Source organism: Octopus sinensis, linkage group LG4 (genome assembly GCF_006345805.1).
Source record: "Octopus sinensis linkage group LG4, ASM634580v1, whole genome shotgun sequence".
Taxonomy (NCBI): Eukaryota; Metazoa; Mollusca; class Cephalopoda; order Octopoda; family Octopodidae; genus Octopus; species Octopus sinensis.
In genome coordinates, this window is record NC_043000.1 from 112,559,932 (window position 1) to 112,576,753 (window position 16,822).

Consider the following 16,822-nt stretch of genomic DNA (forward strand, 5'->3'; position numbering starts at 1 on the left):
GAGATGCACTTGAACGACGACTGAGGGCTTGCACTTTCTGGGAGCCATCTCCACCCTGATAGCGGAGAGCAGGGATGTGGTCCGGACTCCGAGAACGCCGGACGTCTCTACTACCACAGGTTCTTTGACAGTTTGCCCTTCTCGTCTTGACGAGCAGCCAAGGTGTCACTGTATATGAAATATCAGATGAGGGGGCCTGCCATCACGGAACGGGGAAGCTGTCATACCGTCGGGCCTTTTACTATCTCTTCGGTCTAGCCACAGTGGCTGAAGGGGACACACACACCATAGTTTTTCCTCTACATCTGTCCAACGACGGAAGCAACTCTCTCTCTCCAACGCTCCGCTATTAATGAAAATAAACAAACAGATGGAAGTGTTTAGATTGAGATGACGTCACAGCAAGTAGCGTTTTGTGTGTCAAGTTTAAATTTCTCCTCTGGCAACGATTTAACTAAGTGAATGCCTTTACAATATTGTGGTAATCGATATACATTCTGTAACGTATGTATTTCTCTCACAGTCAGAGGGTTTTGCTTCTCTGCCTCATTTATGAATCTGTTTTTGTACATATCGTATTTCCTTACTTGACTTCTTCGATCCAAGCTGATCCGAAACTTAAAAAGAAATTTGGTCTTACCCGAAGGGCATGTTCCGAATCTTGTCGTTCGGAGTCAGAGTTTGAGTGTAAATATTATAAATACGTTGACAATAATGGCATTTGTTTAATATCCGGTGATGACATGGAAGTGATCAAGAAATACACCAGCAAGTCTATAGAAAGAGCATTGTTTAAGGAAATATCGAACTTAAGGGATTCGATCGATAAACTGTACGAAAAATATTCTTATTTAGATGAAATAAGTGATAGCATTGCAGAGCTGAAAATGAAAGCTAACAAAGAATCGAAGTCTCTTATGATGACAGGGAAACAATTTAAAGAAACAGTTATGCGTCAAGAACTTACCGTCGCTGCTCTTGACCGTAAAGTGAAAGAATTGGAATTTAAAGAAAATCAAGGAAAGGCGGACTTTGCTACGGTGAAGGCCCAAATACACCAGTTTCTGAGGCAGCTGGCTGGCATGAAGAACCTGTTTGACATTATCTCCCTGGAAGTAAAAGATTCATCAAGCGAACTAACATCTTTGTCTGTTCAGGTGAAGAATTTAAAGAAATCCGCAGAGAATTTAAGAACGTTGGTCCTTAATAAAAAAGAAGCATGCAAACAATCTTGTAAAGGTGACGTACGCGAACAGGAACCAAAAGGTGAGGGGAATACGGTAACCTCATGGACGCCAACGGACAACAACCCAGAAATGCAAGGCCTTGTTGTAACTGTGGATGAACTGAAGGAAGAAATGGAAGAAGTTAAATCCGCGATTACTGAAATGAACAGCAATTTCTCTGATGTAATGACACCAGGTAAGAACCATTTCCGTCCACAAAATGAATCCCATGTGTCTAACATAGGTTTAAGATTGAAAACCATTGAGAACAGACTAAATTATTCCCGTCAGGGTCTTAGCGAGGTGAAGAACGGACAACGAGAGTTTGGAAATATTTTAACGCAACAAAGTTTAAAGTTCAAAACATGTTCAGATAAAATGGTATCACTGTCTGAAGCTTACAAAGATTCCGTGAGAGAAATTGGAGATCTTCGATCGACTCTTAAATCTTTTAAGAAGGAACTCGATGCATTAAAGGACCTTAATACTCATTCCAAAGTGAAAAGCCTAGAAACAGAGCAAGAGAAAATTAAATTAAGACTCAAAAGTGTCGAAGATAGTCGAAATTCTCATGAAAATCAAATTGCTCGACTTAAAGACAAAGTAACCGACTTAAAGGCAGTACGTATAAATTGTACCAGCTGCAGCGAGGAAGAAAGATTTAAGTCGGAAATTAAAAGAGCGCAGAACCTATTTAGAAGTAATATACTACGTGGCAAGGGCAATGTGCATTCAAGTACAGCAAAACCTTCGAGCAGTTTTCACATGAACATGACCCATTCTAGCCCCAATTTTATTGAATTGCAAAGCAAAAGAAAAAACGGGAAGATTCCTCACCCCATCGCCCGAATGGATATGGTTAAACCATCACAAGTTACTTTTAACATTGAAGGAGCCCAAAAGGAAGCGGACTCTTCCAGTAATTATCATGCTTTCTTGAAACCTTCATTTTCTGCTACTGCCAAACCAAATGTCAAACCTGTGAAATTTTGCCCAGAGAATTGGTTTAAATCTGTTCGTCGCTGTTTACATTTCATGCCGAGGCGTGTTTCTTGGAAAGGAGCGGTATCGGATTGTCAAAATATTGACTCACGAGTTGCTACCCTGTTTTCATTAGAAGAGTGGACTGATATGAAAATATTTTTGGCAATATACTCTGATCTCAATATCCCGCTCTGGCTGTCAAAAGACAGCATTGCTTCGTTGAACCCGAAAGAATTTAAAGCACATATGATTATGCCGTTCAATTCAAAGGACTTGTCGCGAAAATACGACGAAAATTGTTTAGTTTTGGATCCCAGCAATAATTTTAAATTGTCACTAGTTTCCTGCGATTCTGATAATCGTTATGGGACCATATGTGAACTTCCATTATCCACACACGACAACAGAAATCCAGTTAATGTGACAATACAAATAAAGATGGTCAACGAGAACCCTAGCAATGCTATGAGTGAAAATACCCTGCCTTCACACTGGAAAAACGCTTCAGTACACAGCCAGTTGTGCCCCGCATTTGCTAAAGAAATTGGCGGTTATTGTTTTAAATACATTCCTGTGAAACAGTCGAACAAAAGAGCCATAGAGACCTGCAAGCGTCTTGGAGCTAATTTAGTCACGGTTAAAGATCTTCAAAAGGAACTCATGTTGGAGAACTTTATGGTTACTATAGGGACCCCTAATACTGTATGGTTATCACCGACCTTTCTGGATAATGATGGCAAGTGGAAATGGGCAAGTACAAACGAACCTGTTGTTTATACCAATTACTTCCCCGGCCGACCTGACACTCTCAGAAAAACACGATGTAATCAAATTAAAAAAGCTTGGGGGTTTAAATGGTTGGATAAGTATTGTTGGAATTCGAAGAAAAGCGTGGAACATTCGTTTATTTGCGAATTTAAATCCTCCCAAAATAACTAACAGCATTTGAAAATGGTCAATGGCATTAAAGTTGTAGGCTTCTGCCTGACATTCTTGCTGGCACAGGTTCTCTTGTGCAGCTATATTTATTTATTGACATCTTCCACCAATTCTTACTAAACATCCTTCAATTCAAAATAAAATTCTATTAGATGGGATACATGTATATATATATATCATTTATATATATATACATACATACACACACAGATATATATGAATTGTCTTTTCTTTGCTAATATGGGTGGCGGCCTTAATATGGCCCAGCACGATTTTATTCCGTCGGCCCTCACTTGCTTTTGTTGAGTTCATACTGTTGCAAGCATTCGGGTCATGTCTTGGGTTTGAGGATATTTTTCTATCACCCGGCTCGACGATCAGAAGAAAGATATGAGTGTTGATTTTCTCCCCCTAATGACTATTCCCATTCTCGTTATCTCATGCGACGTTTGAAGACTTTTTTGTTTTTTATTACCTTAATTAACATTTACTTCGAACAAGCAGCATTGCTAGATAACGCCTGGTTTTGTCCAGGCGCATATCAACATTTAACTAAACACATGCCAAGTCTTGAGAAGGTATTGGCTAAACCTTGGCAAGGCATACACCAATACTTGACTAAGCACAAAACCAATTTCTGACTAATTATAAGCTAACCTTTTAATTAACCATAATCTAATCATTGACAAAATACTAACCCGTTTATTCCGAGATGCAGGGCCAACGTTTTTTTCACTAACACAAATTCAAATATAGCAGAAAGAAATTATCGACTGAATTTACTCCAGCTGATTTCTGATATTTTAAAAATCGATTCCAAAAGTATAAAAGTAATGAGGCGGCGATTTGAAATCAAATTATCGTTGAGGCAGTGTACCCACCTTACTGCTGCACCCTCGGCCATTTACACAGAATGTTGCGATGAATTGCAGCTCGGCCGACCGAATCTTTCAAAATTCTTACCCATCATTATAATGTTACGTTCCAATCTATAGGGATTCCCTATTTTCTTTTGCTCCCCACGCATTTGCTTCCGAGTTCTTGTATTTTAATACACCTCTTGTAGAAAGTGCAATGCGTGGGAATATAACATCACGAGGTAGTTTAGGGTGAAGCTGGTTAGTTAGGGAATAAGATGGCTGGTTGATGGTAAAGATGGGTAGTTTGTGGTCAGACGGGGACTTATTATAGCACTATTTAAACTTAGAGGTCCCTAAAAACTAATCCTAACCAAGAGGTCCCTAAAACTAACCTAACTCCGTCGGTTACGGATCCAATCAACGGAACAGCGTGCTTGTGAAATTAACGTGCAAGTGGCTGAGCACTCCACAGACACATGTACCCTTAATGTAGTTCTCGGGGAGATTCAGCGTGACACAGAGTGTGACAAGGCTGGCCCCTTTGAAATACAGGTACAACAGAAACAGGAAAGAAGGGTAAGAGTAATTCGTGGTGAAAGAGTATAGCAGGGTTCGCCCCCACCCTGCTAGAGCTTCGTGGAACTTTAGGTATTTTCGCTCAATAAACACTCAACGCCTGGTCTGGGAATCGAAACTGCGATCCTATGACCGCGAGTCCGCTGCCCTAACCATTGGGCCATTGCGTCTCCTAACAAACCCTAAAAACTAACCGTAACCCTACGGGAGCTCTGTATTTAAGTAGTGCCCTTAGTATTTCACTGTTTCAATAGAAACTGAATTCGTATCATCAAAAGTGGTATTACCTCCACATTGGAGGTAGTGTTACCTTTGCAGTGGAAGTAGCGTTACCTTTATATTGGAGGTAGTGTTCTCTCTAGATTGGAGATAACGATACCTCTGTGTTTGAGGTAGCGATTCGTTTGTATTAGTAAAAGGTCCCTGTTAGTCCCTAAATATTTCATATGAACAGCATCCTTTTAAATCTATCTCTTAGAAGCTGAATGTCCAATATTATTGCCCTGCTTTCCCATCGAAAGCGTAAGAAATAAAATAAAAAAAACAAAGCAAAAATCAAATCATTCAACTAAGAAGCCTCTACGCGTTCGTTTGCCCTGCTAGAAATAACAGCTAAATCACTTTGCACGCTTTAGAGAATCAAAGCACCAGAACAAATTCAAGTATTTCGAAACCCTTTTCTCCACCCCAACAAAATCCCAAGACACAAAAATAGAACATTTAATAATATTCAGGTATAAAAAAAGTGAAAATAAATTGTCCTAAAAATAACCCTTTCTGTTATAGGCACAAGGCCTGAAATTTGTAGGGAGGGGACTAATCGATTATAACGACCCCAGTGTTTCTCTGGTACTTAATTTATCGACCCCGAAAGGATGAAAGGCAAAGTCGACCTCGACAGAATTTGAACTCTGAAAGCAGCGACGGGCGAAGTGCCGCTAAGCATTTCGTCCAGTGTGCTAGCGGTTCTCCCAACTCGCCACATTGTCGCAATTTGCTTTCATTATTTTGGGGACAGAGACCGGAAGTGATGAATGTGACATTTCATAATTCTATGTGAAGAATGTGACGTCATCAATGTATGGAACGTACATAGATTTAATCATACCTGGGCACCAAAACATTAATCCGACACTTTTTAAAGGTGACTTTAGGTGGTTTTAGAGCAAAAACTGATTTTTTTTTCTATAATAAAAACTAACGTTAACGGTTTATTGCTAACTTCAGGGCGGCAGAGTCGTTAGCACGCCGGGCGAAAGGCTTAGCGGTATTCCATCTGCCATTACGTTCTGAGTTCAAATTCCGCCGAGGTCGACTTTGCCTTTCATCCTTTCGGGGTTGATTAAATAAGTACCAGTTACGCACTGGGGTCGATATAATCGACTTAATCCGTTTGTCTGTTCCATCTGTGTTTAGCCCCTTGTGGGTAGTAAAGAAATAGGTATTTCGTTTGCCGTTACGTTCTGAGTTCAAATTCCGCCGAAGTCGACTTTGCCTTTCATCTTTTCGGGGTCGATTAAATAAGTACCAGTTACGCACTAGGGTCGATATAATCGACTCAATCCGTTTGTTTGTCCTTGTTTGTCCTCTCTATGTTTGGCCCCTTGTGGGTAGTAAAGAAATAGGTTTATTGATAACTTCCGTTGCATTTTTAAAGAATTGATTAATATTTATCGATGTTAATTTTTTGGTTAACGGATTAAAGGTTAATGAAGTTAACATTTTGATTAACGGTGCTCACCTTTTTATTTAATATAATATGAAAATTATAAATATAAATTTCGTTTTTGGATTTGGTTTGCAAGATTCTTTATGCGAGTTCGTGTGTTGAAGCATATTCTGTTGTGTCTCAGGAGAGTCATTTTTTTTGTGCCTTATAATGCAACACACTCACCAGTAAAATTTCCACTTTTTTCTTATTTTTATTTTCCTAAAATTTTCGTTGCGTCTTCCAACCTTTTCAATAGTTTTGTCTCCTACCATAGCCTTGGGCCGACCATTGAAAAGGTTGCAAATGCAACGAAAATTTTAGGAAAATAGAAATAAGAAATAAGTGGAAATTTTACCGGTGAGTGTGTTATATTATAAGGCACAAAAAAAAAAGACTCTCCCCAGACATAAATATATATCTAAGCTGAAAACAATCTCACATCTCTGCGGTGTTCTTTGAACGGTGTACCACAGTCGTTACTTCTGAAATGCTGAACACATCACTAGACTGTATGATCCAAAAGCGGCGAGCTGGCAGAATCGTTAGCATGCCGGGCGAAATGCTTAGCGGTATTTCGTCTGCCGCTACGTTCTGAGTTCAAATTCCGCCGAGGTCGACTTTGCCTTTCATCATTTCGGGGTCGATTAAATAAGTACCAGTTACGCGCTGGGATCAATGTAATCGACTTAATCCGTTTGTCTGTCCTTGTTTGCCCCCTCTGTGTTTAGCCCCTTTGTGGGCAATAAAGAAATAAGAATGTATGATCCCTGTCGGTGCCTGTGGAAGAAACATAATGGGAGACATCTTTATGTTCATTTTTGAAATTTCGGGTGACACTGTCGTCACTTCCGGTTTCTATGGAAATTTTCATTATTTTTAGGGCAATTTACTTTCACTTTTTTATGGCCCTCAACTGCATGTTAACCTGTTATAATTTCCTTTTTCTAATCATCAACGTTTTTTTTTACTTGTTTCAGTCATTAGACTGTGGCCATGCTGGAGTACCGCCTCGAAGGATTTTTAGTCGAATGAATCGAACATAGTACTTCGTTTCTTAAAGCCTGGTATTTAATCTGTTTTTTGTCGAACCGCTAAGTTATGGGGATGTAAATACACCAACACCGGTTGTCAAGCAGTTAGGTGGAGGACAAATACAAAGATACACACACGATGGGTTTCTTTCAGTTTCCGTCTACCAAATTCACTCACAAGGCTTTGATTGGCCCAAGGCTACAGTAGGAGACAATTGCCCAACGTGCCAAGCAGTGGGACTGAACTCGGAACCGTGTGGTTGGGAAGCAAGCTTCTTACCACACAGCCACGCCTGCGCCTATGATTTATTTAGTGAAAGAGAAATAATTTGAAGTTGTGACTTTCATACCTTTCCAAGGCTATTAACGTCCTAATTTGTGTAAAAGGGTTACGTGTAGGAAGAGAAACCGTTTATCCAATGTAAACCTGACATATCTAATCTCGGTTCAAATCTAACCGCGCTCACCTTAGCTTTTCACCTTTTGGGGCGTCGATGACCTAAAGTACCCGTCGAAGTGTTTGGGTGGGGGAGAAGTGATGATCAACTAAAACCGCTCCCCTCAAATTCGCGGACCTTGTGTCTAAATCAGAAACAGTGCAGGATAGTGTTTGGGTGGGAATATCATTAGCGCATCATCGGGTACCATGTCGTATTTGTTCATTACGTACCGAGTTCAAATCCCGCCGAGGTCAGTTGTGTCTTTCATCCTTTCAGGGCTTTTATCTTTTACTTGATTGTCACTGGACTGCGGCCATGCTGGGGCAATGCCTTGAAGTGTTTAGTCGAGTAAGTCGACCCTAGTACTTGATTTTTTTCTTCTAAAGTCTAGGACGTATTCTACCGGCATCTTTTGTGGAAGCGCTGTGTTGAGGGTGAAATAGACATACACACACAAAGACCTTGAGCAAGTGTCTTGTATAGTAGAAAACACTTACTCAAGGTGCGCTGCGCAATGAGACTGATCCTGAAACCTCCCGGTTGCAAAGCAAGCTTCTTAACCACGCTGCCTGCACTAAAGCGATAAGTTTACAGCCCCAAGAGGTCACTGAGTACGAACTCTTCTCGACGTCGCTCATGTTCAGTGATCGGACGAGAACCAGTGTTTCCAACATAATATGGCCATCAACCCAGTCATGTACTGAAGTCGGTTTAGGAAAACATTCCTCTTACACAGTTGGCTGTGTAAGTAGAGTGTGTGCAATTAGACCCCTCTGTGTTTCGAGGTCAATACCAGCTGGGGTCGACTTTTTCGTTAATCCTTGCAATTTCTCTAAAACTGGCCGATTTATAGAAATGGAAGAATGTAAAGGGGCCAACACAATTCATGATCCTTGGTTTTTCTCTTCTCTTTCCATAAGAACACTCAATCTCAACAATAATTAGGCGATTGCTCTCGACATTGGTCCAAACCTTCCTTCCTTCCTTCCTTCCACCTTTTACCAACATAGCTAGAAATAACAGCTCATCAAGGAAACTCTGTACCAGGAGTCGCCAAGCTTTTTCGACCATCGGCCCTCTTTAGCCACTTCTTCAACATCGACCCCCTTTAGCCACTTCTTCCGCACCGACCACCCTTCTCATTTAAAATACCCTAATACCCAACCCTCCCATACCATATTTTAAATATGTACCAGGTACTGATGCTGGCAATTAAAATGTTAGCTAAAATATAAATGTACGACAAACTAAGAAATTCTATTGAAGATGACTCACTTTTTACATTTAAAATTACGTATACGAATATAGAGTACTAGCAGCATAGCCCGGCATTGCCCGGGTATGTAAGAGCCCCTAGTAGGCAACGGCTAATCCCAATCTAGTCCTTTCCCTCTAGGGAACGAAGGCGCATGTGTAGGTTGCAATGTCTTCTCTTCACTCGAATACTTCTGTGTATACGATGTTCCTAGCTGTCCCTTTGGGCGATAAAAAGGTCGAGTTTGTGTCCCCTAGACAGAAAATGTGTTGCATATAAAAAGCTTAGATTCCTGACCCCATGTCGAATTTATCGATTTTTTTCAGAACTGGGGGAACTTTTCAAAATTTTCGCTGCGTTAGTTTTGAATTATGACATTGGGCTATGTGTGTGTCAAGTTTCATCAGAATCGGTTGAAAGCCGTGGTCAGGGTGAGGGTACAACCTGACAGACACACAGACACACAGACAGACAAACTGCCGTTTATATATAGAGAGATTAAGCTTTCGAGTTTTATGAAACTGTTTTCACGGTTAGAAAATGTGAAAAACAAATCATATTACTGGAATATCTTTTATTAAAATTGGCAACATCAATGTGAAGAATGAGCATGGTGATCCTGAACCCAGGCATTGGTATCTGGCTGAATGTTGGTCAGTTTCAGTCTCAAATCACGTCGTTCCTCCAGGTTCGGGCAATTTCTATAAGCAAACACTTGACAGTCCGCATCCCCTCATTCTTCGATTACGATATCAGGCTTCGAACGTTAGTAACAGCAGACCTCTCGCTGCAGTGGAAATTTTTTTCCCACGTTTCATGGCTCTGACTAAATATTCCAAGAAATCCATCTGGGTGAGCTGGTCTTTCGCACGCCGACACCCATTCGACCACTTGGCTATCATCCACCCCCTGTCATTGCTCACCGATCCCTAGGGGGTCCCTTGGACATCCTTTGGTGACCCCTGCTCTATACGGTCTCTCAACACGTAATAGCAGCCAAATCTCTCAAACTAAACCTTACAAAAATCAGAGAACACCTTAGACAGTGTAGTCATAGACACCCTCTTTAACAGTTGGCATGGTCATGGTTACAACTCTTTGATCATAGGCCCACCCGATTAAGGCTGAACCGGTCGAGCTTAAACAAGGATGACAGCAACAGCCCCTGTCATTTTCTCTTCAACCATACCCGACCATCTTATAAAGAGGTACTTGGATAATCTAGTCCGGAGTATAAAATGAAAGATGGTGTGACCACGGCTTGATTGTTGTTGATTACAGGTTTTGTCGTTAGTGCTGACCTGGGGCTCAACAACAACAACATACTGCTTCGGTTTAACACTATCCACATACCCCTTAAACACCCTTAAAGGGTGTTTGCACGACCTCTCGACGCATCATCATCCTTTATCCTTCCATGACACCATTAAAACTACAGAGAAACCCGCTGCTTATTCTCCTTTTTCTGTAAGGCTTCATATGACCCTTACACGCCACACACACAGAGCCCTCCCTCTCCCTATTCCTTTCTAAGGCACATATTTCTCAACCCCCACCCGTTGTCCATCTCTAGTGTCCATAACTCTTTACACTCATTACTCAGACTGACCTCGAAAACTGGTGAAGACACCAACCTAGATTCTACGTTCCCTTCCATTCAGCAGCGCCACCTCTGCATCAGCAACAACAGTCTTTCATTTATACTGATTTAAAGTCTCCCTCACTCCGTCGTCGTCATTGTCATCATCATCATCGTTGCCGTCGCCGCCGCCACCACCATCATCCTTCGATGTCCATGTTCCATGCTGGAATGAGTTGGATGGTTTGCCACGATCTGATGGACCTACGCTCCAGTTTTTGCTTTGGTATGGTTTCTACGGCTGGATGCCCTTCCTAACGTCAACAACCACTTTACAGCGAGTACTGGGTGCTTTTTTTTTAACGTGCCACCAGCTCTAATGAGGTCGCCATGCAGCTCGCAAGACTCACCACTCCACCACCCAAACGCATTTCTTTCCTCCTTTGCTCTTGGAATTCTTCCAATCGCCAAAAACCTTTCGATCACATCTCCTTCTGATCGAGGATATGGGCGTCACTTCATCTCCCTCCTGTCGCATCATCGTCGATCACAACAACCTTGTCAACTCCTCTTGAATTCCACACTCACCTTATACCAATACTGCTGGTGCAGAAGTGGAATATTTTTTACCATTTTCAACCCTCTGCCATCATTTTGCTTCACCCTTGGCCGATACATGAATACCCTAAACACGCGGTCTCTTTCTCACCCTATACCAGACCATAACAGTTGCTGCACCTTATAAAGGGTCATCCGATCCCTTATTTTCTTGAGCTTTAGGGCTCATAACGGTGGTTACTCGGTTTCTCTGATGTAGAAGTGACAGAGATCACAACACCCTTCTCCCTAAATAGGACGCCGATTCGTCGCAGGACTCAAGGCCTGTAATTTTGAGAGTCGAGAGAAAAATCGATTACATCAATCTGATTACTTGACTGGTGCTTTATTTTATCGCTCCTGAAAAGTAAAGTTGACTGCGGCGGGATTTGAACTCACATCGCAACTTGTCGGAAGAAATGCAGCTATGCAATTTGTCCGACCTGCTAACGATTCTGCCAGCCCGCTGCCGTCTTCGTCCGACCACTGCCTTATCATAACTATTCAACACAACGGTCCCCACCTACCACTCAAAGCCCTATGGCAATTAAAATTAGCTGATTGTTCGATGCACCGGAATTTTTATGCTCTTTCTGGTACTACATATACTTCATTTTTGACTTACCAGAAACAAGTCTATGTTTGAAACTTTTTCTCTTAGACAAGTCTCTTCACATCCCCCACACAACAAAACCTTAATTATTCACTTCCTCCAAGATGTCTGTTCACAGTTTTACAATCTTTCCAAAAGTAGGGCCTCATTATCACCGAGGGTTTCTCCAGGCGAGCACACATCCTTAGAACCATCCTGAAAGAATGGCTCTTCTTTTCAAAGTTTGAATATTCTTCAACTCTTTAACAATTACTGACCTTCTACGAAACGCAGCCAGAGTCCATTATACAGTTACAGCACCGCTCGATATTAAGGGCAGCGCTGTTACTGCACACAGAGACATCCTTGACGACATCCACTCCAAAAGGGTCACCCGACTGATTGATATAAAATCCCTCGCTCACAGGCTTCAGTCCCTGACCCACAGACATACTGACGTCTCCATATTATTTTCTACTGCCGCTACGTTCTGAGTTCAAATTTCATCGAGGTCGACTTTGCCTTTCATTCTTTTGGGGTCGATAAGTTAAGTACCAGTTGAGTGCTGGGGTCGATGTAATCGACTTACCACCCCCACCCTAAATTTCAGGCCTTGTGCTATGGGTAGAAAGGATTATTTCGTACTGCTACTACAACGGCCTTTGTTCTGCAGAGATGGCGAGTTTTGTATCCCATCCCACTCGTCTCTCTTCCCATCATCATTTTGTGCTCACCCCACCCCCTATATCCCTCCTCTCCCTAATCAATTCACCCGTTTTTTTCCCCTTTTTTCGTCACCAGAATGTTTGGTTCTCTGCAATTCCTGCAGTCATCTGGCAGGTTTGAGAGGATCAGTGAGGCGATGAGGAATGTTCCTTCTGATAGACATAAATAAAAAGAAACAAAAAAACAAACAAACAAAAAAGCTACATGAGGTATGGGTGTGTGGTGAAGGAGTTCGCTTTGTAACATCGTGGTTTTAGGTTCAGTCTCACTGTGCAGCACCTTGGGTGAGTGTCTGCTACTATAGCCCCTGGACTAATCAATGGCTTGTGAGTGAATTCGGTAGACGGAAACTGTGTGGAAACCTGTTACATGCGTGTGTGTGTGTGACCCCTTCTTCGCTTGACGACCAGTGCTGGTTTGTTTGCATTCCCATAGCATAGCGGTTCAGCAAAAGCGACCGGTAAGTATCAGACTAACAGACCAAAAAAACATGTTCTGAGGTCGATTTGTTCGACTAAAAGCTTTCAATACGGTGCCCCAGCATGGCCACATTTCATTAACTCCATAACATTTTTTGTGCGTTGTAAACTCGCTTTGAATCAGATGACGAAAATACACGCAACCCTGTCTGCTGCGGTTTTGTACCCGTTTGTGTACCGGTTGATATAAATATCCGCCTTCACTCACGGAATCGATAATAGAAGCCACTGCACAAATTTCAAGGAATCTGAGAGGTTTCTTAGATTTTTCATGTAAATATTTCCAAATCAGTTCGAGACTTCATCACCATAATACAGAGTGCCCACCAAAAAAAAAAAAAAAAAAGCCAGGAAATTTTGCTGTTCTATATTTAAGAGATGAGGAATTATGTACATTATTTAAATTTGATGGATATTTGTCCTCATCTTGTATGTTGTTAATACAACGTTTCGGCTGATATACTCTCTAGCCTTCATCAGGTGTCTTGGGGAAATTTCGAACCTGGGTTCTCATTCCTACGGTATTTTTCAATGTTATTATTGTTCAGGTCGCTGCCTGGAATTGAACTCAGAATCTGAATAATAATAATAACAACAACAACATCGAAAAATACCTTAGGAATGAGAACCCAGGTTTGAAATTTCCCTAAGAAGGCTGGAGGGTATATCAGCCGAAACGTTGTGTTAGCAACAAACAAGATGAGGACAAATATCCGTCAAATGTAAATAATGTACAGGAAACTTTAGATTTACATTATGTATTTTACACATGTATTTTTACCATATATTTTACCGTATTTTACTTTATTAATTAACTAAAAAAATTAACTAACATAACAATGGATTCTACCATGTAGGGTTTACCGTTACATCAACTTCAATTCCAGAGGAGAAAGGACAGACATACAATCCTTAAAAACTGTGTTGGTGGAAGCTCAGACCAATATCTGCTTGCAGTCATCCAAAGGGCGACTGGAAGTTAGAACTTGACTATCTACGTCGTTGTGCAGCTGACCACGGAAAGCAGTTTGAGCACAACATCTAACATTCATGTTTTCGTTCTGTTTTAACAATGTTTCTTTTAACAACTGTTTTTTCATAAACTGTACTAAATTTCCTGTTTTTTAAAAGCAGCGGTTTTGCTGGTCACACCACCATTTCCACTACGACTTCCTATCAAATTCGTACAAGTTATTTAATGGACTCAATGTTGCTACAAAACGAAAAAAGAATGTAACTAATATGTATTTCTGGCTGGCAGCTTGATTTTGGAAACCAACCAATGAAAAACCAAGAAAGAGAAAAACTATTGCTTACAGGATTGTCTACGGCTGCTCCTTCACGGAATTAACAGTCGCATCCAGCCACGCCAGTCCCGTTGAATTTACAGTTTTTCTCAGTGATTACAATTTACATAAGCAGCGCATACTTTAAAGGGGTTAACGTAAATATACACCGAACCGATGTCGTGCGCTAATTTGCTGATCCCGGCCGAGATGATTACCGTCAGCGCAACTTAGTTACCCGATAAAACATAAAACCGTTGTCATGGGGTTAATCGAAACAAGATAAAAAAAATCAATCATTTTTCTCCAACTTCCTCCTCCTCCTCCACTTCTTCCTTCCTCCCTTGCTGTCCAGTCTACAATCTATAGTTCAGTATTGAGAGAGAGAGAGAGAGAGAGAGAGAGAGAGAGAGAGATCGATAACGAATATCGACGCTCGTCGATTATCTTTCTCTTTCTCATCCTCCTCTTACTTTTCTCTCACCTCCCTCTGTCTTTCCCTCTCTCCTCCTCCCCTTCCCTCCCGATCTTTCTCTCCCCCTCTCCCTCCTCTCCTCCCGCTCTTTCTCTCCCCTCCCTCTCTCTCATCAAGACAGCTTGATATATAAGATACATCTTAAGATGCAGCTTCCAGGATGTGGGCCTCGATGCTGCCCCAAATCAGCTGAAACTATGGAGACATCTTTCCATGGTGATGGCCATTTATCTTTTACTTGCTTTTATCTTTTACTTGCTTTTATCTTTTACTTGCTTCAGCCATTAGACTGCGGCCATGCTGGGGCAGTGCCTTCAAGAATCTTTTAGTCAAACAAATCGACCCCAAGACTTACTTTTTAAGCCTGCTACGTATTCTGTTGGTTTCTTTTGCTGGACTGCTAAGTTACGGGGACGCAAGCACACCAAAACCAGTTGTCAAATGGTGATGGAAGACAAATACACACACACACACACACACACACACACACACACACACACACACACACACACACACACACACACACACACAATGGGCTTCTTTCAGTTTCCGTCTACCAAATCCACTGAAAAAGTTTTGGTCTGCCCGAGGCTATAGTAGAAGACATTTGCCCAAGGTGTCACCCAAACAGTGGGACTGAACCCGGAATCATATAGCCGCGAAGCAAACTTCTTATCACACAGCCACATCTGCATCTCCGATACTTTCTATAAACAGGGACAACGTTGGTGGCCATGTTACTCCACTTTTACTTCCTCCATTTCAACGCTTTCCATTCGCATTTCTATCGTCCTCTTCAGTTCCACCAAATACCCATCCATTTTATTTGATCCATTGGTGGCATCTCACTTTATCTCATCTTCTCTGAAGATGGTGCTGATGTTGTTTAGCTTCAGGCCAGTTCTGATCAAATGGATCCAGGATCAAAAGGCTTTCCTGCCGTGACCATCTTTGTGTTTGCTTCGTTTTCCTTATACAGTGTATACAAAAATTTTTCTTGAGCCCTTGGTCTCATTGTGCCAATTACCTGATTTCCATGGCTTATAAGTGACCAAAGTCACAACACCTTGCTGAACTGGACGCCAGTCTATTGCAAGGTCCAAAGTAAGTTTTAAGGGGAGGGAATTTGGTGATTACAGCGACCCCAGCACTTGACTGGTGTGTGTGTTGTCATTAATTTCCTGGTGTGGGTGCATAGTAGGAAGCATCTTTCCCAACCACATGGTCCTGGGTTCAGTCCCTCTGCATGGAACCTTGGGCAAGTGTCTTAGGTTATAGCCTCGGGCCAACCAAAGTCTTGTGAGTGGATTTGGTAGGCAGAAACTGAAAGAAGCCCATTTTATTGATCTCAAACTCATGAAAGGCAAAGTTGACCTCGGTGGGGTTTGAACGCAGAACGTAAAGAGCCGAAAGAAATGCTTGAAATATCCCGAATGGAATACTTTTGGGATCCATCCTTCCGCCCATTTTTGTTTTCAGTCTTTTGCTTCCAGAACATTTCCACATCTCCACGAAATACACAGTCGACCTCATTACACCATACAGATGACATCACAATCACATCGATCATTAATTCTCCAGGCGATGCTACACAATGATTCCAGGTCCACATTTATCCCCAAGAAACCCGAAAAGTCTGATTCCACCACAACGAATCCAGTGTTTCCCTCCTTATTAACCAAAACAAGAACTACATCATAAAGTATCAGATACTACAAAACATCACATTTAATAAACGGTGCAGAGATATCCTGAGAACAATCACAAGACCCACATTCAGCCAACAGAAATAAGTGACAATGAATAGAAACCGGCGCACTAAACATCGTAACAGATTGAATATAAGAGACCACATGCACAGACCCGATACACTGGCTACCTACACCGACCGCTGCATACACTGACCACTGCGTACAATGACTAGTTACACAACGATACCAAAATGCAAACAAATAAGAGAACCACTTGGTCATGCAACGGATACATTTTACGCTACAACTCACACAGTTCCTGCCACTACATAAAAAAAGACAACATTTTCAAACACCTACACATATGGTCAACAC

General features: G+C 41.6%; 1 protein-coding gene across 1 annotated transcript; it reads left to right on the plus strand.

Moving 5' to 3' along the window:
- The first annotated feature begins 380 nt into the window (after window positions 1-380).
- LOC118763081 lies at window positions 381-3,162 on the plus strand. The gene has a single exon (XM_036502362.1). It carries the CDS (start codon window positions 507-509, stop codon window positions 3,147-3,149), a length of 2,643 nt encoding a protein of 880 aa, XP_036358255.1. The 5' UTR covers window positions 381-506; the 3' UTR covers window positions 3,150-3,162.
- Window positions 3,163-16,822: the final 13,660 nt, after the last annotated feature.

What these genes read in the sequence shown, in the direction of transcription:
- LOC118763081 (XM_036502362.1), top strand. Translation starts at nt 507, where the DNA reads ATGTATTTCTCTCACAGTCAGAGGGTTTTGCTTCTCTGCCTCATTTAT.